The sequence below is a fragment of the Pelodiscus sinensis genome, chromosome 27 (assembly GCF_049634645.1).
Source record: "Pelodiscus sinensis isolate JC-2024 chromosome 27, ASM4963464v1, whole genome shotgun sequence".
Taxonomy (NCBI): Eukaryota; Metazoa; Chordata; order Testudines; family Trionychidae; genus Pelodiscus; species Pelodiscus sinensis.
The window spans coordinates 305894-333042 of record NC_134737.1 but is presented as its reverse complement, the minus strand read 5'-3'; the positions used below and the strand labels follow the sequence as shown (position 1 = coordinate 333042).

At 47.2% G+C, this 27149-nt stretch overlaps 2 protein-coding genes across 10 annotated transcripts in view; one reads left to right on the top strand and one right to left on the bottom strand.

Annotated features, from left to right (window-relative positions):
• TSPAN2 (tetraspanin 2) overlaps positions 1-23279 on the bottom strand; it is a 40404-nt gene extending 17125 nt beyond the window's left edge. The window contains exons 1-2 of the mRNA XM_006118815.4: positions 23132-23279; positions 12227-12329 (exon numbers count right to left, since the gene is read on the bottom strand). Coding sequence (XP_006118877.1) covers positions 12227-12329; positions 23132-23179 — 151 coding nt within the window. The 5' untranslated portion in view covers positions 23180-23279. The remainder of the gene's footprint in view (positions 1-12226; positions 12330-23131) is intronic.
• The window catches only part of LOC142820909 (uncharacterized), a 105308-nt gene that overhangs the window by 27918 nt on the left and 50241 nt on the right, over positions 1-27149 (top strand). Inside the window, exons 5-6 of one of the 9 annotated variants that reach the window (XM_075910471.1) lie at positions 5757-5889; positions 16837-18428. The exons of 5 other annotated variants lie outside the window; for them this stretch is intronic. In XM_075910471.1, coding sequence (XP_075766586.1) covers positions 5757-5889; positions 16837-16904 — 201 coding nt within the window. In that variant the 3' untranslated portion in view covers positions 16905-18428. Of the gene's footprint in view, positions 1-5756; positions 5890-6488; positions 12233-16836; positions 19771-27149 lie in introns of those variants that run through there. 3 more of the 9 variants (XM_075910470.1, XM_075910474.1, XM_075910469.1) reach the window with 3 other exon arrangements.

Sequence of the window (27149 nt, the reverse complement as noted above, 5' to 3'; positions counted from 1 at the left end):
ATAGGAGTAGGAGATGTATTAAAAAGCCCCTTCCCCCCGACTGAAATAGATTTTAAATATGCACATATGTTAAAGAAATGCTAAATCTTCCATCAAAGGAGGGCAAAGTGGGTGCTATGGCCTGTAATGGGCAGGAGGTCAGACTAGGGGATCATGATGGTTCCTTGTGACCTTAAAGTGAGTCTAAAAACTTCCCTGCCAACATACAATTCTGGGACTGGTGTGCCACAGCTCCAAGAGAGCCACGCCAGGCTCTCTCAGCGAGAAGGTGACTTACTGGGAAAATGCACAAGAGATGAGTCATGGAAGCAGATTCTTGTGTGGGGCCCTACCAAATTTATGCTCCATTATGACAGTTTCATGGCCACAGAATTTGAAAATTGGTAAACTTCACATTTTTAGCTGTCTAAACCTGAAGTTTCATGGTTGTTCTAACCATGGGGTTCCAACCCAAAAGGAGATGGGGGGGTCACAAACCTGTTGTAGGGAGGCCGTTGGATTGTCACCCTCACTTCTGTGCTCCCTTCAGAGTTGGACTCTGAAGGCAGCAACTGCAGAGCTTCCTGCAGCCACAGGAAGTTCCACAAGGTAAAAGTGGAGCTGATCTCCCCTGCTACTGGGAGCAGTCCAGCTAAGGGCTCCTCACTGCTAGTCCTGGCCAGCTTGGGAGGAACAAGACTTGTTATCACTCTGCACAGCTAGACAAAGTGCTGCACCCCCTGCTCCACCCAGAGCTGCAGAAAACTCAGGCTGCTGCCCAGTCCCAGACATCATCCTGCAGCAAGGAGGGGGCACCTAGAGGTAGATCTGTCTGGTCTCTCCTTACCCCAGCAGCTAATGCAGGAGATAGACAAGTCCTGTCTCTCCATTGCCCAGTCTGAGCTAGGAAGCCCCCTTTGATGGGATACCCCTAGGAACAAGGAGACATCAGATTTCCCAGGGAAGTATTTACAGTCCGTGACATATTTTTCATGGCCGTGAAATTGGTAGGGTTCTACTTATGTGAGATAGGGTTACCTGGTCCTTTCATCTGAACAGGATGCGCCTTGCTATGACTGAGTAGAAGTGGAAATAAAGATATGTCCCTGCAGCCAACACAAAGCAGTACGAAGGCAAGGCCTCCTCCAGCTCAGAAGCAGTAACACATTCCCAATTAGCAGTTTTTTTAAAGGGATATTAATAAGGGCCCAAAAGCAAACTATTCCACTGCATAGGAAAGATAAAAAGTATGACAGGAGATCTTACATGAGCCAGAGCAAAGCCTCAGAGGCGCGGGACCCCACCGTGGCTGCCGCTTCGCTCTCGGTGTCTCTGGTCTGCTGGGGACCGTCTCCAGCAGACCAGGGACACCGGGAGCAAAGCCGCAGCCACTGCCGCTGCGGCTTTGCTCCCCGTGTCCCTGGTCTACTGGGGGGGGGGGGGGCGCAGCTAGTGTGCCCCCCCAGCAGACCAGGCTTTTGTTGTGGACCCTGGGACAGAGCAGCTGGGGCGCTGCCGGTTGGTCCTGCAGCGCCGCTCTGGGCACTACTGGACCAACCCGGCAGCACCCTAGCTGCTCTGCCCCAGGCGTCCTGATTCAGCCGCTGCTGGTCAGTTTCAGCAGCGGCTGAATCAGGACGCCTGGGGCAGAGCAGCTGGGGTGCTGCTGGGTTGGTCCAGTAGCGCCGAGGAGCGGTGCTACTGGAGCAACCCAGCAGCACCCCAGCTGCTCTGCCCCCAGGTGTCCCCAAGTCAGCCGCTGCTGAAACTGACCAGCACTGACTACAGGAAGCCCGAGGCAGAGTTGCTCTGCCCCAGGCTTCCTGGAATCAGCCGCTGATCAGTTTCAGCAGCAGCCGACTTGGGGACGCCTGGGGTTCTTAACTTGAATCTGTATGTAAGTCAGAACTGGCGGTCAGTTTCAGCAGTGGCTGAATCTGGATGCTAGTTCCGACTTACATACAGATTCAACTTAAGAACAAACCTACAGTTCCTATCTTGTACGTAACCCTGGGACTTCCTGTACTGCAAAAAGGGATTTAGGGGTCATAGTAGACCGCAAGCTAAATCGGAGTCAACAAAAGCAAATATGATTCTGGGATGCATTAACAGAAGTATTGTTAGAAAGACAGGAGAAATAATTCTTCCACCCTACTCTGCACTGATTAGGTCTCACTTGGAGTACTGTATCTAGTTCTGAGCACCACATTTCAAGAAAGATTTGGAAAAAGTTGGAGAGGGGCCAGAGAACAGCATCTAGAGAAGAGCAACAAAAGTGATTAAAGGCCTAGAAAACATGAGCTATGAGAGAAGACAGAAGGGGGACGTGATAGCAGTTTTCAAGTACCTAAACGGGTATTACAAGGAGGAGGGAGAAAAATTGTTTTCCTTTGGGTTGGGTGGAGCGTTGGATTGCCAAAGATACTTGAGGCAACAAGCTTCTCAAGAATAATCCGATGCAAGTGACAAGAGTGATTGAGTGGCAGATCATGGCAAAAGGGACCAGTTTCAGTCTGACAAGTTTAAAATGACTCCTCTTAGCCATGTCATGTCTTTCCTTGCAAATCATGGAATCATAGGATTGGAAGAGACCTCAAGAGGTCATGAAGTCCAACCCCCTGCTAAAAGCAGGACCAATCCCAACTAAATGATCCATCAGAATATTGTCAAGATAGTACTTAAAAACCTCTAGGGATGGAGATTCCTCCATCTCCCTAGGGAACCCATCCCAGTGTTTCCCCACCCAACTAAGGAAACAGTTTTTCTACTGTCCAACCTAGACCTCTTCCACCGTAACTGGACACCATTGCTCCTTGTTCTGCCATCTGTCACCACTGAGAACAGCCTCTCTCCAGCCTCTTTGGAACCCTTCTTCAGCTAGATGAAGGCTGCTATCAAATCCCCCCTCACTCTTCTCTTCTGTAGATTAAGCCCAAATCCTTCAGCCTCTCCTCGTAAGTCAAGTGCTCCAACCCCCTTATCATTTTTGCTGCCCGTTTCCCCAATGCGTCCACATCCTTTCTGTAATGAGGGCCCAGAATTGTATGCAGTACTCCAGATGTGGCCTCACCAGTGCTTAATAAAGTGGAATAATCACTTAATCATAAAGCAGACATTATGGATTGGGTATGAGAAATGTAAGAGGTCAAAGGCTGGCTGACTCCGCAGAAGCCTCACATCTATTTATCATGAGCACCTTCAAGAAGAGGGTTGGAAGACGATGGACTTGGCAAGCACCAAAGGATGTAATAAGAAATTAAATCAATTATGTCCTGATGGACAAGAGGCAACTGGTTACAGATATAACAGTCATTTCAGAATCAGTCATCTGTATACAATCAGCTCATCGACTGGTCAGAGCAAGAGTCAAAATAAACATCATATGGGAAGAAAAGAAAAAGGTGAGAGTTAAGCACTGCACCTTACTTCCTTCACTTATCACATTTTCCTGTAGGAAAGCAAATATTTCCTAAGGATTTCAAATGGAAATTTTTCCCATGACAATTTCCATGGGAAAAGTTTCCAATATCCAGACAGATCTGCTTGTGATAATAAGGGCAACTGACAATGAGCCATTGGCCATCGCAGACAGAGAGGCCTACGACCACAAGAAGGGAAGGACAACAAAGATGTAAGTTCAAGATGGCTGTAGATTTTACTCCACATGTTCACAGCATGGAGCTCCACTACATTGTGCGGTCTGTGGAAAAACCCCACACAAGACAGAAATTTCTAGCCTTCCTGGCTAGTGCCCATATCCTTCTCAGGCACGAAAATGGGCAATTCAGACTTCCCTGGCTACTGCTTCAAAGCTCTGGGACAGGATGCTATTTCCTTTTCTTTCTCTTGGCTGTAAGGACACACACTCTCTTTTGGAGTGGGTTGGGAGGCATCAATCATCCAGCCTGAAAGATCATGTAGTAACAAGGATAAAGGGCATTTTGTGTAGCACCCACAGCTGAATGGAGCATTTGTCTTAAGCACCAAATGTGGAAATCCATCCCCCGTGAGGAAAAAGAAAGGACAGAACTTTACAGCTGCAAATGTGAGAATATTTGTGCATGTGTTGGAGGCTACAGACAGCCTCATTTCAGAGACAGAATGAAAGGCTCAGTGAGAGACCTGCTCCTTTGCTTGCCTTCGAGCCCTCACAACCTCTCTCTAAAGCAGCGACCCACCCTGCTCAATGCAGACCTTTCTATGAACTACCAGCCAACCACCCACGACGACAAAATGGGTGCAGGAGTGGGCTGAGGGTAGGGGTCTGGGAGGAAAGTAGGGTGCAGAAACAGGGTGTGTGGTCTGGGCAGGAGGGACGGTGCTCACCTGACTCAGTGTCTCCCACAGCTCCCAGGCACCATCCTCTGCTGCTCCCATTGGCTGTGATTTTAGCCAATGGGAGCAGCGGGGAAAACCTCCAGGCAAGTGTTTTCCTGTGTTGCAGTTCCCCTAGCTGGTGGGGAGGAGTGGCAGTGCACAGAACTGCTTCCTTCCCTGCATCCTGGATCCTGCCCACAAGAGCCCCTTTCCCCCATAGCAGGAAGCTGGCGCTCCAACCTTCAGAGGGACAGGGCTGGAGGGACAGCATAGGCTCCACACTGCAGGGTGGGGGCAAGCCCGCAACCCACCTGCAAGATAGTTATGGACCACTAGTGGTCCATGGACCACACTTTGTGAACCACTGCTCTAAAGTGATGTGCAAAACTACAAACAACACAACTGCACAGTAATTAACCTCAATGGAAGCTTGCTTTTGTGTGTGACCAATTCATAATCCTTAAGAAATCCCACAGCATCAGAAACACTCTTGCTGTCAACGATACAACAAATGCACACTCAGAACAAGTCTCAAGCTCTGCTTCCAGTGTGAAAGATCACACAATGGATAGGGCAGGAATTACAATTCTGTTGTAGGCAGAGAAAAAACATTAACACACAAGCCAGGGAACCGGAGACCTGGAACCCACTTGTCTGTGTGATGAAGTAAGCCTCTTCCCAGGCTTATCTCCAAAGGCCTTCCTCAGCTACCGTCCCATGACACCGTTTTTCTGGGGATTTGAGTACACATGAAATACTGTGCCACATCTCCTGCCAGGAGTAAAACCCCCTGAGAAAGCCTGTTTTTTCCAAACACCTTCCCACAGCTTTGAGACACGGACCAATGTCTGAGGCTTAGGACTGTGGAGCAGTGGGAGATGAAGGCACAGTGTATCTACTTGTCCTTATTTCATACCAGTTTCTTATTAACCTGGCTTTCTGTATTTTCATGGCCATTTTTTCCATTTTAAATAGATTTCCTCTCTCTTCTTGGCTGAGAAGCCAATACAGCACACAGAGCCAAGTGTTCAGCCTCCACTAACTGAGAAATCAAGCAGCCCCATTCTTAGCACGAGGCAACACGGGGAGTGATGGCAGAAAATCCCAGCACCCAGACATGACTGGATTGCTACTGAATTGCCTAGTAAGCTCCAGGGACTGGCTACTGGCTTCCTATGGGGCTGAAAGTAACTCCAGTTCCATAGGCAATCGTCCATTCTCCCTGGCAAGGACACCCACCGTCATGATAGGGGTTCTCAGATCCTAAGGCTATTTGTAGTGACGCTGAGAAACCAAAGGTGTACACGCTTTGTGGGAGGAAATTAGAAACGCAGTTGAGTTGTTGAAAATCATGAGCCTGTTCCTTAGCTGGTGTCAACTAACAAAACGTGATTGTTTCCAAAAGAGCAACACCCATTTATAACACCCAAGGAGTTGGCCTCATTATTCTGTGTTCCCAGATTTTTACTATAAATATTCCTCTAAAACAAGCTTACAAAACGAGAGCAACTGACTGTAAGCAACCAGAGAGAAATGAATTACATGGATTGACAGAGGGAGATCGAACTCTCAGCTTCCTATCACAGCACAAACGTAAGTAGTCCTGTGGCACTTCAGAGACTAACACATTATATTAGTATAATCAGCTTTTGTGGGCAAAACCCACTTCTTCAGATCAGCTTGAACAGAGAAAAAAGGAGGGGCGAACCCTCACAATTTATAACAGAAGATAGGGAAAGAGAAAAAAAAGTACCTGTTAATTGTAGTTCTGGTGTTAATAAGGCTGACTGAGTGGCCTGAAAGTGTCTCATGCTTAGCTTTTAATGTCAACTGGGTGTTCAATGTAAGGAAAAGCAGGTTTGGATGGCCCATTATAAAACCTACTTTCCTTACAGTCAACGTGAGTTGCCAACATGCCCTGTAAGTGCTTTGTAGAAGAGAATCTGAGGCTTGTGGACGGGAATGTGTCATTCTTAGAGATAAACAGCAGGTATACTAGTGAAACCAAGTTAAACAGCTGTTGCTGCTAGGCAGAGAGCTACAAGAAATAACAGTTCCACACAAGGAGAGAGAAGAAAAGTGAAGGCAGATTCATGACCCAACATCTCTTTGAGAGATGACAAAAACAGCTATAAAATGTATTTACTTGGTTAAAGGGCTCATTATACTCATTAAATGCCTCCTGATTTTAGATATATAGAAAATGGAAAATGCAAGAAGACACAGCACTGTGAAGCTGAATGGATGTAGTGGGGACACACATGGTCATTTGCGAGTCTGGTACTATTTAATTACTTGAATAATGGAACGGAGAGTGTACTTATAACACTGGCGGGTAACGCTGAGCTAGGAGAGGTTACATGCACTTTGGAGCATAGGATTAGAATTCAAAATGCCTTGACAAATTGGAGAATTAATCTGAACTCAACAAGATGAAATCCAATAAAGAGAAATGCAAAGTACTTCACAGAGAAAGGGGAAAAATCAATTGTGCAACTACAAAAAAGGGAATAACGGCCTAAGTTGGGGTGAGCAAAAGGGCAACCACGGGCTGGATCCAACCCACAGAGGCCCTGCCAGTCCCCTGCCCCCAGGCCAATCAGGGTCAGGGGAGTGCGGGGCACTTAAGAGTCAACCCTGGCGGCTGACTAAGCACCACATGCTGGAGGGCAGGAAGCGAGAGACTTTGTGCGCTCCCTCCTCCCCCCTCCCCCTAGCCAATCAGGGTCTGGGGGCAGGGGGTGCATGAAGTCTCCGCCTGCCCTACAAGGAGTGTGCATTGCTTAGAAGCACCGTGGACTCCTGGCAGGGCAGGAGGAGACTTCGCATGCTCCCTCCACCCCCACGCCCTGGTGTGGCACTTCTAAGCAATGCACACTGCTTGCTGGACAGAGGCATAACAGGGCAGGAGGAGACTTCCCATGCCCCCCCACCCCCAGGTCAGTTAGGGCTTGGGGCGGGAGGAGTGCACAAAGTCTCCTAGGGCTCGGCACTTAAAGTCAACCACTGGTTGCTGCGGAGGCAGAGAGCAAGAGACTTCACGTGCTCCTGCCACCCCCAGACTGATTGGCCTGGGGGCAGGTGGGGAGCGCATGAAGTCTCCTCCTGCCACCAGGATGGGTGCCTAAAGGGAACTGCCAGCTGTTCAGAACAGCTGGCAGTTCTCTCTTGGTGGAGTGGTGAGGGCAAAGACTTCATGCGCTCCCGCACCACCAAAGAAATCAGGCTCTGTGGGTGGGGAAGCATGGAAGTGTCCCATCCCTACACCTTCTTCCTGAGGCTCTGCCCCTTCTGGGGCAGCCTGGGGCCACTTCAAATATTTCTGAAGTGGCCCTCGGTCAAAAATGATTGCCCACCCCAGCCTAGGTGGTAGTAGAGCTGCAGGCAAAGTGGATCACAAAATGACTAGGTGAAGGTGAGGATGCATTTGCAACCCCCCCCCCCCCCCCCCCGAACTAACTAACATGTATTCTGGAATGTATTAACAGGACTGTAGGACAGAAGAGGCAATTGTCCCATTCCACTTAGCACTGGGGAAGCCTTAGCTGGAGTACTGAATACAATCCATCCAGCCTAGACAGTCTAGAGGAGAGCTAAACAAATGTAAAGCATTGAGAAGAACCTGACCTTTGAAGAAAAGTTAAAAAGACTGGGACTGGTTAGTCTTGAGAAGAGAGCTAGAGGAGGACAGTCTTCAAATACACTAAGGGCTGCTATAAAAAGGATAGAGATCAAATGTTTTCCACATCTACTGGAAGTAGGATTAGAAATAAGGGACTTAATCTACGCCAGGAGATTTAGGTCAGATATTAGGAAAAACTTTTAACAGTAATTAAGCTCTGGAACAGGATCCTAAGGGAGTTTACAAAAAAGCTTCATCACAGGAGGTTTTTAAAGAACTGGTCAGACAAACATCTGTCAGTGATGGTCTGTTTTTGCTTGGTCTGCCCCACCACAGGGAGGAAGATGGAATCGATGATCTTCCTGCCCTGCATTTCCAGGATTCTCTGATTAGTGTGCTTAAATGGCTTTTCCCCCTTGAACTCTTATGTCATAGTTGCTAGACTCTCCTTGCCAACACAGAAAGGACCTGGCTCAGAGGAGCTCCCAGCAGCTGATAAAGCCTATGCATGCTGAGGACTTTCTAACGGGTTCAGTTTTTAATTAGTTTTCACGTCAGTGACTTTTATTTTCTACCCAGGGTCCTTTCTATACAAACCATCCTCTGACTGCAGTATGAGGTACCTGCATATAAGGAGTGCAGGAAATATCTGAACCTAAGGTGGAGGATGAAAGTATCTGTAAGACAAGGACTGAGATGCAATGGCATGAGCAACAGCAGCAGTTCCCAGTTGCTGGTCAGAAGTGGCTGGTGTGGAATTATGCCTCTGTGTTCAGATGCTGCTTTTGCCTCTAGTTCTAATGTTAAAGGTCTGCTGGAATTTGAAGGGTTTGTGGATTTGGAACTGACTGAACAGGACTTCTTAAAGTGCTGACTTGGGTATGGTGCATGTGCCAAAACACACATCTAGGCAGCACTGAGAAAGATTTGAGCACAGGAGTAGGCAGCTGCAGGTCATATGGTGTCATGTGGTGAGCTGCTCCTGTTTGCGTGGGTACCCACCACTATGGAGAAAAGCTGCTCATATCCTTCTGCTGCAGACATGACTTCATATCCTAAAGCATGTTCTGTCTCGCCATTGCCACTCAACGCTAGTAAGATCACTCTGTCTCGTCAATGATCGGAAAGGAGAGCCCCAGCCTTCCTTGTATTTCCAACCACAGCCATTCTAGCCCTCACAAATGATCAGATTATATAACTGGGGTGGAAAAGTACAATGTAATAAAGTGGCAAAGAGTTTGCAATGTGCAGGGCGTGCAACACTTCTGAGCCAAGTATGCTGCAGGGAGCAGTCAGCCAGACTGATTCATTCACACAGATCCGTTTTCCTGTTACACTGCAAGGCAACACAGACTGGCTACATTCATATGGTATTTTACTGTCCTTGACACCACTGCGATTTAATATTGTACTTGCTAGGAGATATACAGCGAGTGTCCTGCAGCCAGCTGTGCGGGGCCAGAACACAAGCCTTCCCCTTTTGCCCAGCCAGTGCTGGAGGGAAGGGTTGGGTCTCAAATGGTCCCATAACCCTCAACAGACTCATTCTGTGGGGAAGTGATGTCCACAGCCTACGAGAAAGCTGTTTCTATCCTCTACCTGGGAAAGTCTAGGCCCCGAAAGGCCAAACACCTCAGCTGGCACTGGGGGGAGAGATTCCCAGAGTGCCACAGACAAGTCTAGCTTGACTCTATGGGTGGCTGAGAGGGCTTGTCTGGGAGCCCTTGTGCTGGAGTTTCACTTACTGTTTCTTTAGCTCTCTCCTCATGTCCGCTCTCTCTTCACAAACGTAATGCCCTGCTTGACAGGATCATCTTGGCTTCATTTTGGGCTTTAACATTTTACCTTACAGGTAACATCCCTACAATATGAGAAGCTCACTCAGGTACAGGAAATTACCGGATAGTGAAATGCACTGAACTAAAATCTTGAGGTCACGTGAGTGTCACTGTTCTCTTTAGAGGTGGCATATGAACTGGGCTCACTTTCCTTTTCAAAGAAAGCAAGGTACTTAATTTTAGGTTTCTTGGCATGATGATCTCAGAAAGAAACAAGGAGATTCCCTCTTCTTGTAAATCGTTTTTCCCTCTGACCAGTGCAGGCAGCACAAATGGGTGCAGTTATCAGTTCAGGTTCAAAGGATTTCCCACTACATTTTGGTTCTGTGCCTCAGCTTCCCCTCTTAGCAGCTAGGTTCCGCAGTGAAGGGGTTCTGCAAATACCCAGGCAAAATGAACATGGCAGAAATTAAAGCCAGTTTTGGAGCAGGAGATGCAACTGACCTTTCACAAGGACATTCTCAAGCTTCTCCTCAAGTGACCAAAATCAAAACAATACTTGGAATGTCCATGTAAGTCTTCAGCAGCAACAGCGGCACGTTCCAAATTTCCTACTGTGCATTCGCCAGAACAATCTACTTTTTGATTAGCAAGGATACTAGAATCTGCATTAAGCCAACATCATCGCATCCCTTCATGCGAATCACAGGCTTTTTGCCAGGGTTTAGTCATCTATCCTTTAACTACATACTGGCTATAAATGAACCATCAGTAGTTGATTGTAATAAACAGAATAACATTCTGTCTCCTCAGATCTCTTAGGCCATTCAGAAACACATGGGGAAGGGAAGATCTCCAGGACATAGTGTGGCCAATTGACCAGTTATTTCACCATAGGCTCAAAGTAATGCCCCAGCAACCTGCCAAAAGTATGTTCTGCTGGAGGTAATCTCTCACATATGAGAGATCAATACATTAAAAATCCTATGGGACCTTTTGCAACGAAGGGGTGTTGAGCTGCATGTCCTGGCCAAATTCCAATCTGAATAATTTCACTCTGCCTCCTTAAATATCCACGTCAGTTTTAACAGGACATACCCTTCCTGTTTCTAAACTACTGCAGAGTGAGCTGAGAGTTCAGGGCTGAGATGAGTGTAGCAGGAGTGCTGCAGGCCAGGATGGCTGTACATTAGGAGAGCTAAGCAAGTGATGCTTGCAAGATACCAGGATTAGGGAAAACATTGAGGCATTCTCTTGCAGGAGCATGACAGCCATACATTAACTTGCAAATCATAAATAGTGTCATGTGATCCATCAAGGGGCTGGGGCCTGGGTCAATTCCCAACTGTACAATGGACATTTAAAGGCAACTGGAGAGAGAGTTAAAATTGGACTAAGGGTAGAAATAACTACTGCTGTGCAATGCTTCTGGGTCAGCTTTCACTGCTGGCGGGCACTCAACTCCTCCAGTGATTCACATTTAATACTCTCATACTAGCAGCCAGGATCTTGTCTCCTCTGGAGCTCCCCAGATGCTGTTTTGCCAGCAAGGACTGGGTATTCCTCCACACTTGGCATTGGTGAAGGATGAAATGAGTGTGATGATCAGAATGTATTGAGTGAGCTCAAGCTTAACGCTTAAAATAGACTGACGCTGACTTCTCCTACTGTGATCAGAGAGGAAAGGGGAAAACAAATCAAGGGCACGGGATGCTTGTCACAATTGGCAATGGATGGCTGAGTAAAGAGAAGTGTGAAACCACAGGCACAATGTACAGCAACCAATTAGGCACATATTAAATATTTCACATCAGGAGCCCCCAGACAACCCCAAGAGGGCTTGAAAAGCACATCTGGCACTTCAGGAAAATGACACCTCTAAATTTATATAAGAGCAAGTAACACAGCCTAGGGCTCAGGAGTTGAGCTAGTACCTGCTCGGGATGGGGAAACATTTCTGGAGATGACAACAATGCAATTCTACTTTTCAACCATGGCAGGATCTGTTCCAGTTCCACTGAGACAACACTGGGGGCCTGTAGGGAGGGGCAAGAAGAACTGAAGAGCAGTAAATCTTCCTGCCTGTTTCTGGTGCAGGTCCAAATGCTACACAAATGATCCCAGTGCAATTGCATGGAAACATGAATGTGCCAGGATACGGATCACTCCAACTTCACTATAGTGCTGGCTAGCAGCAGCAAGGAAAAGCCCCCAAGGATGTTGTGGTGGGCAGCCCTGAATGAGTGTGCAAACTTTCTCAGCTTCCGTTTCATAAGCACCAGCTGTACTGAAAAAAACTCAACCATGAAATCGTATTTAGGAACAAATACAAGTCTGCAAAAGCTTTTGCCAAGGAGAGAATTGAGAGAGGCTACTAGTCATTAACATGGCGTGGCAGGGCAAGACACAAGATCAGTGCCATTCACCGAAATTTTAAAGCACCCCACTCGTGCAGCATAGAGCTGCGTCTGGGATCTTACCTGCTGATTAAAGCGAGGCTGGTGGTACAGCCAAAGTCCCCTTCACTTACCCATGTACAAAGACTCAGGGGATTTCTCCGCTGAAGTTAAGTCTCCTAGGACCCCACCAAATCGCAGCCATAGTCCAAAGGTAATGACAGCCAACCCTGCCAGCTGGAAAGCAAACAGACCTATTAATAACTGAACTAGAAAGAGATGGAGCATGCCAAAGAGCTGCAATCAGGAACTCCTGGTGCTTCCTGGAAACTCCTAAACCTCAGGATTATAGAGTTGTTTTACTCAGAGAGAACTTGTCTCATCTTCTCCTCTGGTTCTCACACCACGGTGCTTCTTAGCTCATGCATATAATGTTTGAAAGTCAAAGATATTCAACCTCAGACATTCATCAACATTGCCCCAAGTAGCCTTGCAGGCTGTGTGCCCCACACTTAGCAACAGTGCCCAAACGGTCATTGCTCAGGCTGCCATTACTAGTTCCCACAAGTCCAAACAGGCAGAATTCAGAGAATTTGCCCAAGGTGCTGACACTGGGCTGTGCACACACTGACTGGACAGTTCCCTGAAGGGAAATCTCATTTTCCTCTCTTCTGTTTCATTCTCTCCTACGCCCTGAACCACTCCCCTGCCACTCCAGACCATCTCGGGTAATTTGCAGGCAGGCCAACCCAGCCAGTTGCTACTCTCCATGCAGAGCTGAAGTCTGAGGTCTGTGGAAGTGTTTTATGTCCAGGAGCCGAGATGGTGGGGTCAGCCCATGCTGGCTTGGCACAGACAGAGCTGTTGGGAGAGGAATAACTTCAGTTTTCCAGCCAAAATCTTGTGGCTGTTCTGAAGCTGAAAGAATAGATGCTAGGGCTGGGTGAGTCCCCCGCCCCTGTTTCACTGGCCCTGCTGCATGGTGAGGAGGGTACAGTGGGCCCAGCCAGTGGCTGCTCTGAAACTCTGAGGAAGATGAGGCCAGGGACCTCACTCTTCCCCCATCTCTGCCATAAAACAAGAGTCTCTTTTTTAGGATCTCAAGCTGCCAGTTGGCACTATCCATGGAATGAGACAGATTCTGATTTGGGTTATGTTTAAACCAGGAAAAAGAGATTCTGAACAAGGATCCTGTTTCCCTGGAAGGAATGTGCTAAAGTTAAGCAGGGCTAGGCCTGGTCAGTCATTGGAGGGGAGGCCACCAAACACAAGCCTGATGCTGCAGGGAGCAGCCATTTACTAAGGACAGTTTTCACACCTGCATTGTAGGCACTGGGACTGTGGCACTAGAACAAAAAAGGAGCCGTTCTAAGTGAAACCTTATTCAAAGCTTAAAAGGTAGAGGGGGAAAAATCCCACCAATGTTTGCCTAAAAGGCTGAAATGATAAGATAGAGGGTCTATTTTGCAGCTTCTGATTGAGTATGGAAAAGAAAAGGGAAAGAGTGAAAATCTATTATTTGTGTCCTTGTAAATAATTCTGTTAAGATGCTAATGTAGTGCCCTGAAAATGGGTGTTTTATGTGTGATTTCGACCATGAATTTGGCCTGCTAGACTTTCAATTGTTAACCATAGTTCAGGAAAACTGCAGCATATCAAACTGCAAATGGCATGGTAGGAATGGGTGTATGGAATCAACTTTTCCTAAATGACCCACAGCAGGCTGAAGGGACCCCAGACTTGCTGAGGAAACATTTATCCTGTCAGATGGCATCGTGCCTTTCATTCACTGCAGCAATACAAGAGCTGCTATGGGCAAACACAGATATTCCCTATAAGCTTGCCTATCTGCCATAGCTGCCTGTGTGACTATCAGTCACAATATATTTCTTTTTCCCTTCTTTTATGAGACGGCTCACTACCCCCCAAAAGTGACATCATGAAAGAAAATGCCTTTATTTTCCCTTACTTAATAAGTTTGGGTTCCACAGTCGGCATCCTTCCAAACGTATTTAGTTTGAATTTCCCTGCTCAGGATACAAAAAGTGACAGGGCAAGGTCAGTGTTTCCAGAAGGCTTTTAAACAGTACCAGAGGAGAAAGTACAAGGATACATACTGATCATACTGATTAATAGGCTGCAGTCTTTCTGTGAGAATCATATAGGATAGGTTATTTGCAACATTAGCTCCTTGGGAAAGTTACAAGCCTATAAAATACCATGGATTCAGAAAACATTTGGTACTAGGTACTGATAGGGGTAGCTCTGAGCAAACACTCTTGAACTGCTGAAGAGAGGCAGAAGGCTGTTTGAATGAGATCAAATATTTTCCGTACAGACAACGGCATGTTTCATACTTCAAACTTCAGCCACAAGCAAGCTGTGCAGATTTGGACAAGTAGCAATAGGAGAGACAATAGAAGATTATGTCCCATTTAGAATCCTCTCCGAGTGTACCGAGGCAGGGAGCTATGAATAGGTTTCATATGGGGTCAGTGTTTCATACTTTCTGCTGAGAATGTAACTGAATAATTTTAACCAAAGTGCAATTAAAGTGTCCTGTGTTGGACTTTCCCAAACTTGGGTCCATAGAGAGCTGCCTGTGACTTGGTGCTGGTTCTCCTCCTTGTTTCCAGCTTAGAAATAGAGTGGATATGAGGGGAGATGAAAGGCAGAGTTGGAACAAAGTTGGTGACTATTTTTTTTTAAAAAATGCATACACTTGGTCTGAGGTTAAGATGAAAACAGGAGACAGGCTTGTTGAAAGTCTCTGAGTAAAGATGAAATTTTTATGTCAAAAGTTAAGTATGGGGCACTTCCAGACTACTTAATTAGTCTTATTAGCACCGGTTCTACAATTGACAGGTACCTTCCCCCCCCCCCCCCCCCCCCGTTATAAAAGACTTGGTTTTCCATTGGCTAGCTAACTACAAAAGCAGCTTCTCCTCTCTTGGTATTCACACCTCCAGATCAGCTGCTAGAAGTGGGCCTCATCCTCCCTGACTGGATTCACCTCATGATCTCTAGCCTTATTCTGGCCTGCATATTTATACCTGCCTCTGGAAATTTCCACTCCACACATCTGACAAAGTGGGTCTTTGCCCACAAAAGCTTATGCTCCAACACTTCTGTTAGTCTATAAGGTGCCACAGGACTCCTTGCCGCTTATGCAGATTCAGACTAACACGGCTACCCCTCTGATACTTGGTTTCTGTTATTCCTCTCCAGCTCATCATCTTATGAAGTGGGTTTTGCCCACAAAAAGCTCATGGTACTATATATATATAGTGCCTGGGAAAATAAAGCAGCAGGGCACAGATTATCCAACAAATTCTTAGAATGTATTGGAGATAATTGTTTATTTCAGAAGATGGAGAAAGCTACTAAGGGAAAGGCTGCTAAAATCTGATTTTAACAAACAGGGAGGAACTGGTTGAGAATCTGAAAGTGGAAGGCAGGGTGAAAGTGATCATGAAATGAGTTCATGATTCTAAAGAGTGGTAAAAGAGAGATTTTCAATGACGTAAAAATTAAAAAAGAATCGTACAAAAAGTGGAAACTAAGTCAAATTACAAAGCATGAATATAAACTCAAAATGCAAATATGTATGGGACAAAATTAGAAAGGCTAAAGCACAAAATGAGTCCAAACTAGCTAAAAATAAAGGGTAACAAGAAAATATTCTACAAATACATGAGAAGCAAGAAGAAGACCAAGGAGAAGCTGGCCACTACTCAATGATAAGCACAAAACGGTAACAGGAAATGTGGAAAATACAGAGTGGTTAATGACTTCAGTTTCAGTTTTCACTAAGAAGGTTGGTGGCGATGGACATCTTACATAGTGAATGCCAGTGAAAATGAGGTTGGATCAGCAGCTAAAATATGAGTCAACAGTGTGACAGTTGCAAAAAAAAAGCAAACATAATTCTGGGATAAAAATCTCAGAGGGGGAACCATGTTAGTCTGTAACTGAAAAAACAAGGAATGGTCCCACAGCACCTTACAGACTAACAAAAAATGTATGTGGCAGCACGAGCTTTCATGGGCAAATGAAAACTCGTGATACCACCTATATTTGTTACCATTCTGGGATGTATTAACAGGAGCACAGTAAGCAAGAATGAGAAGTAATTCTTCCACTCTACTTTGAATTGATTAGGCCTCAAATGGTGTTTTGAGTCCAGTTCTGGGCATTACATTGCAAGAAAAAAGTGGAAAAATTGGAGACAATCCAGAGAAGAGAAACAAAAAATGATGAAAGGTCTAGAAAACATGGCAGATGAAGGAAGACTAAAAAAACTGGGTTTGTTTAACCTGGAAAAGAGAAGACTGAGAAAGGAAATGGTAATAGTTTTCACATATGTAAAAGATTACAAGGAGGAGGGAGAAAAATTATTCTTCTTAACATCTAAGGATAGGGAGAAAAAAAAGCAATGGGCTTAAATCGCAGCAATGGAGGTTTAGGTTGGACATTAGGAAAAACTTCCTGTCAGGGTGGTTAAATACTAGGACAAATTGCTTAGGGTGGTTGTGGAATCTCCATCACTGGGGATATTTAAGAGCAGGGTAGACAGACATCTGTCAGGGATGATCTAGCTGGTGCTGGTCCTGCATTGAGTACAAGGACTGGACTAGATGAGCTCTAAGTCCCTTCCAGTCCCGTGATTCTATACCTCACAAGAAGCTGTAACGATGCTGTTGGTAACACCATTAAACCCTCCTGTATTGTTCTGCAATTTTAGGAGTTGAGGTCCGGTGTATATACAAATATCTCCAGAGGCTGTCAGGAGTTGTCATGCCATCGTGTTAATTAGCAGAGTTTGATTGATCTCCCTGCTCTCCAGATATGGAAATCTACGTCATCTTGTGTTGGTTGACATGAAAGCAATCATAGCGCAAACTAACATTATAACCTCTTCTGCTCAAGAGGCAGCGTCCATGGGAGTTAGCTCAGAGAAAGGAAATGGGCTACTGGCTCCCTGTATGGCCTACAGGCCAAGAGGTGACTGAGGTAAGTGAGAGGAGCAGCTTGCAAGCTGGGCAGGGTTTGGGCACCAGGGGAGTGAGTGAGAGGTGTGGCTGCTGAGCTCTTGGACACTGGCAACAGGTGTGATCCTGGTCGACAGGTCAAAGAAAATGAAAATGGAAGGGATACCTTGGGAATGGGCTTTTAGCTTAAGACTGTTGCTAATGGCTGTATTACTGCAGTCTCCTTTAGCTCATTCAACCAGACATAATGAGAACTGGCCCAGTTGTAAAAACTTATAGACACTTCTCTTCAATTGTGCACGGACGTCCTGCACAACTCCTGCTAAGAAAACTATATTCAAGGCAAAAACCAGGCGGATGCAATAAGGATAAGACTTTTATCACACTACAGGCAGGGATTCACCGCAGCAATGACTATGCTTTCTTCTCACATCTAGATTTGCGAGAGCCAGCTCCTTGTATTGCCTGAATTCTGTGCAAATAAAATCTCAGCTTTGGAAGTTGTACTAACAGCAAGCCCTAATGTGCCTTGTTACACCGCACATTTGCTTCAGAGCTCCCACTCCCACTGGAAAACTGAATTCCAGAAAGACTCTAAACACAGCTGTGCTTCTTATGCTGACATCTCAAAGACAGGGGAACTCTTGCCAGGCCTGGTGCATGCAGAGACTCTTGAGCACCCTGCACATACAGTGAACCTGGAAAACACCACTCCAGTCACTGACAAAGAACTGTTACTAAACAGAAGGTCTTAGTAATGCAGGGGGAGTTGAATTTTAGTTTGGGGTACTTTTAAGTTCCTTGCATAGGACTGACTGTGGAAAACTGCCCTGCCTTTTCTGGTAGGAAATAACTTATTACATATTGGTATGTGAGGATTCATTTGTTTACAACTTCTTTATCTTTGAAACCTTTTTTTTTTTTTTTTTTGGCAGACTTAGCAAGCCCACACCCTTCTCTATCTAATCTATGTATCTACTGCATTTCTAGGACATCTGCACCTATACTACATGATGGTATACTATATGAGTTACATGGTAACTTTGTAGTTTCATATCCAAACTGGCTTTGGATTAGTCAGGCTGAGAAAAGCATTTGAGAAGGATTTTATTTTTAAAAATCAGAAATCTCCCTCACTCCACTCCAAAATACTTGCAGGACCACTTGCATTTTATTATCAGCAGAACTGACTTACATGGGCACTGCGTGTTGTGTAGTCTTGCCTTAATCTTTGTATTCATGCCTGTCAGTGTGAAAGAAGCTTATATATGCATACATTTGCATATATATTTGCATGTATATGCAACCACACTTAAGTTGCTGCCCTCGGCATGTGCTGTATCATTGTGGCCCCCGGGGCTTCCAAAGTTGAGTAGCCCTGACCTAATGCATTATTGGAAGGCTCTCACATACTGTGCCTATGGGCTATGGAATGTATGTGTGGGAAGCCCAGTTACTCTCAATGATAACACATAGAATGTGTTTGTGTGGGCAAGCAGCTATCTCTCTGAATGCCCCGTTACCGTTAGTGAGCAAACAGGATAGGTGTGAGCACATATCTGTACACTGAAGGAGCTTGCTTATAGCTGGGCCTCCTAATTTTGAGCAGGCCCCCAGAGTACAGACTCTTTCCTTCTTGTGTCCATGAGGACAAGGCATTTGGGCAGGAAGATTGCTCCGTGCCCCTGAACAAGTTCTGCTAAACTCCCTGAATGGGTGACTGAACTCATTTGGAGTGGAGTGACTTTTCTCTCTACAGACCTGATCTGTATCTTAGAGGGCATCAGCTCAGCCTTCTGTTGGTTTATCACAACATTTTTGTATATTAGTGTTTCACAACAAATTAAGTTTCAGGAAAAACTCTCTTGGTGCCCTGTCACACTGTTGTTTAGTCTGTCCCGAGTGCTGACAGTGTGCTTAGTGCTGAGTGTACATAGAAGTATCTAGGCAAAGGCACCTCCGGTGTAAGTCAAGACACAGGCATCCCTGACCAGATGGTCTTCCATTAAACCCAGGCTGCAAAGGAAAGCTTCCAGAGTATGTACATGGTTTCTTTATGTATATGCTTACAAGGCTTTCCCCTCCTGCCATCTGGACTCACTCACTGGTGCTACGCTATACACAAAATAATAAAAAATACATTCACTGTTTGTTTTATAATTACTGTGAAGGCTCTAGAAAGACACATGATGCAAGGAGGGACCTGAGAGTATTGAGTGCAGAAGAATATGATACAAAAGAGCATTTACTGGGGCATCAAAAATTTAAGTGACTCACGAACCTTGGTGCAGCATCACTAATGGATCTCAACTTTTGAGAACTGGTGCAGTATCATCCCACATCAGCAAGGTGCTGCAATGGAATGATGCTTCATCACCATATCAAGAAGCTGTTCAGTGAACTGACCACACTCCAATGGAAAGCATTAGTCTCATAAGGGTAACTTGTAGAAGCAGCAGATGACAAGTGCATAGGACACAAAAGCTTGGTGCTGGAATCCACATGTGATGTTTTGACTTGTGGAATTACTGTTTCTCAGGTGAAGAACAGGGCATCTCTAATAGTTAACTATATCCATTTTATCTTTTATATGTCTATTTTAGAGTGCATCTGTCTGTGAGTGAGTCTGTCTGCGAGTCCGTTGTTCAAGAACTCCTAAACAGCAAGAGCTAGGAGCACCAAATTTGGTAGGCAGCTTCCTCTTATCCTAATTGAGAGTGAGGTCAGGGTTTGGATGTGCCAGGAAATCAGGAAGTCCCTGAAATGGGGCTGTTTTCCATAACATGGAAGGGGCTCTTCCATGGAAGAGTGGAGGGATTCAGTAGTTACAGTGGCCAATGGATGCTGCGAGAGCAGTGGAGAGCCATACTGTAGAGCAGCATTTCCCAAACTATGGGCTGCGGCCCATTAGTGGGTCGCGGGAAAAAAATACTGGGCCTCAGCATGGCTGCTGGGAGAGGAGCAGAGTGGGGCGAGCTTGGAGGAGGGGGGGAGGAACCAGCCGCCAGGAAGCAGTGCTGGGGGCTGCGGGGCTGTCCCACAGAGATGGGGGGGCAGGCAGGCGGGCGGTAGAATCAGGGTTGGGGGTAGTGGGGCTGTCTGGCGGCAGAGATCGGAGATGGCAGGTGGCGGAACTAGGACTGCATGGGGCGGGGTGGGGCGGGGCGGGGGGGGGGGGGAGCTGGCTGGGGGAGATCAGGAGGAGGAGGACAGCAAACTCTTGGGGGGAAGGATAGCTCAGTGGTCTGAGCATTGACCTACTAAACCCAGGGTTGTGAGTTCAATCCTTGCAGAGGGGATTTGGGGCAAAATTTTGTCAGGGATGGTTCTTGGTCCTGCTGTGAAGGCAGGGGACTGGACTTGATGACCTTTCAAGGTCCCTTCCAGCTCTAGGAGATTGCCTATCTCCTTTAATTTATTTATAGAATCAGCTGCCGGAAGCAGGGCTGGACAGGGGGGCATCAGGGGAACGGGGCTGACCGGGGTGGGGGTGTGACCAGCCACTGGAAGCAGGGCTGGACTGGGGAGATCGGGAAGAGAAAGGGGGGGGGAGTGGGACTGACCTGGGCACATGCAGACCCTGGCAGACGAGTGAGTCTGGCCGGGGATTCCATTTTGCCCCCTACCCTCAACATTCCCTTCCTAGAGTAGTTGCGAACGGCAGACACACTCAGACAGCTTGAGCACATCTACCAGCCAGGCAGCTAAGGACCAATACACCTAATTATAATAAAATGTACCTAATGAGAAAATACCAGGCATTTTATATGTCTGGTAATTTCTCAATTTCTTTCCCAGACAAAACCTTCAAATACCAGACTGTCCAGTACAAAACTGGGACACCTGGCAACCCTACCCTTCCTTGCACCCTCCCTCCTAGCTAGATACCCTACCCTCAATCTGCTCCTGCCTCCTAAAGTGCTAATGTGGCGTCAGGTCCCTCAAGCCCTGGACCAGGCTGGGTGGTGGATGCAGCTGGGTGAAACACTGAAAATTTATTCATTTTTTTTATATGCATTTATATTTTTGGGCTGCAAAAGACAGTACTGAAAAAAAAATGGGTTCCAACTAAAGTAAAAAGTGTGGGAAACCCTGATCTAGCCAGCTTTCTATCCATCTTAGTCCATTTATCCAATCCATATTCCCTTAACTTGCTGGCAAGAATACTGTGGGTAACTGTATCAAAAACTTTGCTAACACTGGCACTGAGGGCTTTGGGAGGACTAGAAACAACTTATCTGAATATTCATCATTTGCTTATTGAATATGCAAATATGCAAATGAATGTTACCAATCCTCCAAAAGCTGGTGAATGGATTTACTGGTCCCCGTGTCAAAAAGTTTGGGAACCCCTGCTGTAGAGTAATCACTGGGGGCAACCAGATGTTGTGTCAGCTGAGGTTTGCCTCTTTTTGCATCAAGAATTCCTTTGCTCTATGATGAAGCCTTTCCTAAGATTTATAAAAAACAAACCAAACACAAAAAAGAAGCCCAGAGCACTTGATAGGCATGTTTTAAAAGTTAAATGTGAAGCAATGCATAAATTGTATAGCTTTCTTTTGCTATATTATACACACTGCCCAGAAGTTTCCCGCTCACAATATTAAAACAAAGTCACAGTGCTGAAACAAACACATCATGTGACTAGTAACACAGTGAGATACTTACACTTCTTTCCTGTGTTGGTTATGTGTAAAACAAAAGCATCTCCTATTGCCACATCGCCAAGACAAGGTGTGCTAGCTCACAGGCCTCAGGTCCACCCTCTCACCGTGTAACGTGGAGGCTTAATAAAGCTCCGCAAAATAGACAAATCAGCAATTTTACATAATTGTGGAAATATCGCCATATTTAGAGCCATGTTTCTAACAATGGAGGATTTTGTTTCCTTTTTGGATCATTATTATCAGCATAGCCCAAGCCCAGATACCAGTACAGAACTGGGAAAACACCAATTTCAAAAACAATGCCAAGGAATAAACAGCTCCTATGATTTTTGTTGAACTAATGTATAGCTGGAGTTCTTTATTTCTATTGCTGTATGGTTGGGCAAAACCCCACAGATACTCTTTCACTAAGAGCACTAGCTATTTTCTTCTAGCTGCTGGTAACACTGGTAAGTATTTAGAACTAGGAGTAGAGCATTTGAGTTTTATGTCAGAAGCAAAAAGTATCAGAATTAATTTGGCCTTTTTTTGGAGTTCAGCAATGAACATCACTCCCTAAGCAAATATTCTTGCAAACAACCACCACAATAGACTGTTTACAAGATCAAGAGCAGAGTTTGAGAAGCTACAAGCCAAACTGCAAAGAGTGTGCAAGCCTATTAGTTAGCACGTGTGCCCAAAAGTGCACCTAGGGTTTAGGAACAACTCCCTCAGCACTGTGATTGTGAAGATGCTGATATTATGGGTTTTTCTGTGAAGGAAGTCTGCATTCTGAAAAGACATATTTTAGCCTTCCCAATGAACATACCTACAAATATTACTGTGCAGCTGCATGCTTTAAATATAAGGGATATAGGCAAGTAGTTGACTCTATGATAAGCATACACTTATCAGATAGTCAAGTAGGGACTCAACTAGTTGCTTCCCCTTTCCTTGCTGCCTCTATCATAGGCAGCAGGGGTGGGGAGGGGGGAACGGGAGACAGCTTAAAAGCACTGGCTTCACGGAGGGCAGAGGAGGCAGAGGCACAGTGGGGAAATGGCGTGAGTGGGAACAGAAGCAGTCCCTGCTCATGCCGGTTCCGGTTTCCACTCTACAAGAGGCAGCAAGTGGGGAACACGAGCCGGTGCTGGGGGGAGCCAACTTAAAAGCCAGTTCCCCCCAACACTATCTCCAGAGGAGGAGGGATCCGGCAGGTTCTCGGGGCCCCCTCCCCGCCTGGCGATGGCTTGTAGGTGTCCCTGGGGACGTGGGTGTTGCGGGGAGCAGCTCAGGAGTCCCCGGGCCAGGGGTTTGGGAGAAGCAGCCGAGCAGAGGTGGGTGCCTGTGCCGTCCGCAGCCTGACAAGCGCCCCGGGGCAGCGCCGAGCGGACCTACTCACCCAGAAGACGAAGTTGAAGGCGAAGAGCAGGAACTTGACGCAGCGCATCGCGCCCCGCAGGCGCCCGCTCGGGCTTCGGGCTCCGCGCTCCGACTCGCCAGCGGCTCCGGCAGCGCGGGGGAGGCAGGTGCAGCGAGCGGCGTGGGCGGGCAGGAGCAGGCCCCGCCCATGGGCTTTGCCGCGGGGCCCCACGGCAGGAAGAGCGCTGGGCTGGGCTCCGAGCCGGCCGCGCTTCGGGGGGCGCTGGGACAACGCGCGTCCTGCGGGCCGTGTGATTCCGGCAGCCCCCGCCGCCTCACTTCCTCGCACAGCGCCTTGCGGGTCAAGCGCGCAGCTAGCAGCCCCTCTCCGAGGCCTCTGGGCGCGCGGCTGCAGGGCGGCGGCGAAGGTGAGCGTTTGGTGCTAGGGCAGTTTGCTCCGTGGACCCGAACAGCATTTCTATGGAGAAAAAGGGAAAGCGGATTTCAGTCCTAGCCCTAGGACTTCTGCCTGCAAAGTTTAGTGCCACGGATCCAGGAGCTGGACAAATCGTGAAGGGCCTTATGGAACCTCCACGGACCATGACCCAGAATTGTAGAAATGTAGCGCTAAAAGTCCTCTGTCCTGAGGCACAATTAAGGATTATCTACACTAGCAGATGTCAAACTTGGTCACCTTTTGCAAGGATAGTAGTTAATGACTATGCTGACCACGTTCTGATTTTCCCAGGACAGTCCCACATTTCTGTACTCTGTCCCAGTGCCCCATCAAAGCCCCACCAGACATTTCACTACTTGATGGGGACTCAAGTTTGTGGGAAGAAGTGAGAAATGGAGACGTGCCATTGCTCCTTGCACAGCATAGCAGCCTTCCCCCCAGCAGGGCACATAGGGTAGCCGGGCTGGCTTCCCAGGCCGTGCGGCCTCTCCCCCTCCCCTTCCTCTCCCTGTGGGACCACCTCCACTACATAGGGTCCTTGTCCAGCAGCAGCAGCACCACCTTTTCCTCCTCCTCCTCCTCCTCCAGGCTGCTTTGGAGCCCTGGCAGGAGTTGCGCAGAGCCTGGCTGGGGTATTGTGGGGCCCACTTGGGCTCTTAGAGGGAACACTTCCCCCAGCCTCTCCCCCCAAGTTAATGCAATGCAAATTGGGTTAATGCAATTGCAGGCTTGTTGCATAGGCGGAGGGGAGTCCTGTAGTGGCCAAACCCATCCCTATTGGTAGGAGGACAATGGGAAGAGTTCTTAGAGGGGGCATAGCTAATGTGTCCCTAATTTTGGTTCAGAAAATATGGTCACCATTTTTATGACCCTTCACATAATCAGGGCTTGACAAGCGGCAGCGAGCCCTGCTCACCAGCCACGCAGTTTGGCACGCTGTGCATGTGCAGGCTGCGCATGTGCTGATTGCGATGCGGTGCCGGGCCGGGCTAAAATCTGCTCGCCCTGGGCGAGTAGATTGCCCTAATTGTCTAGCCCTGCACATAATTAAGTGTACCATTAAAAATCAACTTGCAACTATAACTACATATGAAAAACAGTAAAGAACGTATTCAAACCGAGACCAGTATCTGTTGTAATCAGAGCAAAAGTAAAATTGTGGTTCTTGTCAATACTTACAAACCAATTTGCACACAATAGCATAGCAAATGGATCAACAGACAGATGGCAATGACTTTGAATAATGCATGTTTAACAAATCCATCAAAATGCACAGCCTCACCTGAAGACCTGATATTTCTGGAGAAATCAACTTTACTAGTTACTCATTGCTGTGGTCAAAAGGGGGGAATACATTTTTCCCCCTAAAGCTTGTCTTGCCCTCCCAAAATATATATTTGTGCCTCTCTCCAGGGAGCCACCCCCTGTTTGAGAACCTTTGATCTAGAACAGGGTGAGCAAGAGGCTGCCAGTAGGCTGGATCCCACCAAGCCACCAGATCTGGCCCACAGCTGCCTTGCTGGAACCCTTAGCAGAGAACAGCTCACACTTAAAAAAGCTAGCTGTTCTTCTTCGAGGAGTGTCCCTGTGGGTGCTCCACCTTCGGTGGGTCAGCGCCGCTGTGCCCATAGGTGGCAGAGTTCTGATAGCAGTGCCCCTCCGGTCGGCTGTGCAGGTGGAGCGCTCGTGCATAACTCTTGGAACGTACAGCCAACCGCCTCCTCAGTTCTTCTCTGACTGCCGCCTGCTTCGGCCACAGCAGAGCAGTTGCCCTGCTTTTACCTCGGCCTATAGTTTAGTGTTAGCTGTTGGTTTTAAATTGATTAGTTTAGTTTCAAGTTTTTTCTTAAAAAAAGAAAAGAAAGAAGAGACGGTGTATTTCCCTCCACTTCACAGAAGCCACAGGTTTCCACTGCTCGCACATAGCTGTGGTCCTCCATAGAAGAGATCTCTTTGAAAGGACTTTTAACAGGACATGCCTGGCTCTCCAGCATTCAAAAAGTGTGAATCCTCTAAGGTCTCCATTTCTATTTCAAACGGACATTCTCAGTATGTCCACTGCCTTGGTCAGTAACACAATACACAGCAGTGCAAACGCTGCTGCTGGAAATTGACCAGCAGGACAAGGAAAGCCAGAGAACTCCAAATTAAAATGATGCAGCTAGAGAAGGACTCAAGATCTGCACTAGAACATGATAAAAGGGCACCCCCCCCCCCACACGCATGTCTCCGGGGGAGGCTCAAGCGCCAGGGACCAAGACAGGGCTCAAATGCCCAGGAAGAGGTCTGCTCCCCAGCGAGTTCTGACTCCCCGCTGAGGAAACACTTTACAACCAAGACGTCTGTTCATCCTCACAGCAGCTCAGGTGCAGGACAAACAGATGAGGAATGGGACCAGTGCCCACAAGAGTCGGGACCCCAAAGAGAAGGTCTGACCTTCCCCCCTTAAGCCGAGCATAGAGCCAAAGCAGAGGAGCTCAACGCCAGCACTGGTGAAGCTGTTATCAGCGGCACCACCGAAGGCGCTGTCAGTGGCGCCACCAACAGCCCTGCCAGCAGCACTACTCAATCCACCGTCAGCAGCACCAGTTAGAGCACTGTCAGCGCCACCTAGGGAAGCGCTCACAGTGGCACCGGTAAAAGTGTGCTCAATGCTGGCATCTAACACTGCAATGCAAGCACTTAAACAGCCGCCATTGGCTAAGCTTAAATGCGTACAAGAGGAACGTGGCACCAGCTCTGACCTCATTACCAGCACTGACAACTCTTGTACTCCCAGGCCATATGCTGCTTCCTCCACCACAGCAGCCACAGTTTACCTCAGCATCAGACCTGATGGTGGCATCGGTACCAGGGATGCCACTATTTGGCACAGATTGCACCCCAAATACCTCGAGGTTTAGTCTCTCTTCAACACCTGCCTTGATGCCTCTGCTACTGAGTGATGATGATGACGACCACAGGTCCGTACACTGGGGTACTCCCAGAACCTTGTTGCCCAAGCCATTACAACAAGGGTAGCAGTGGCAACAACCACAATGACTCCTGCCACCCATCTGATCGTATTGGGACTGATAGGCAGCTTATAGGCTTCAACAACCTCAGATAGCACAGGTTCTTCTTTGAGTGGTCCCCTTGAGTGCTCCACTCTAGGTGTCGGGCTCGTCCCGGCACCACTGGTCGGAGGATTTTACAGCCGTAGGCAGCTGGTCCACACATGCTCGGTTAGCGTCTCGCGCCATTTGCACCTTTCTACTGTCACGTGGTCTGGCTCCTGCCAGTTCCTCTCAACCGTCCTCGGTTGCTGGCGGAGCTCCCTTCTTCTCCTCAGTGGGAGGATTGGTCATCTGGAAAAAAGTTACAGTTTAGAGTTTTATAGTTAGTTGTTTCTGTTATACAGTTCTGGTTAGTTTAAACAAAAAAAATTTTTTTTTTACTTAATTCTTAGTTCTTAGTTAGTGTTAGTTAGCTTAATCATATTAGTTCAGGGTCCTTTTTACATCCCGGACCCATTATGCCTGGCTCGCCAGGTTTTAAGAAATGTTCCCTGTGTCGGGACACGATGCCTGTTTCAGTCGGCCATGCCACCTGTATTCACTGT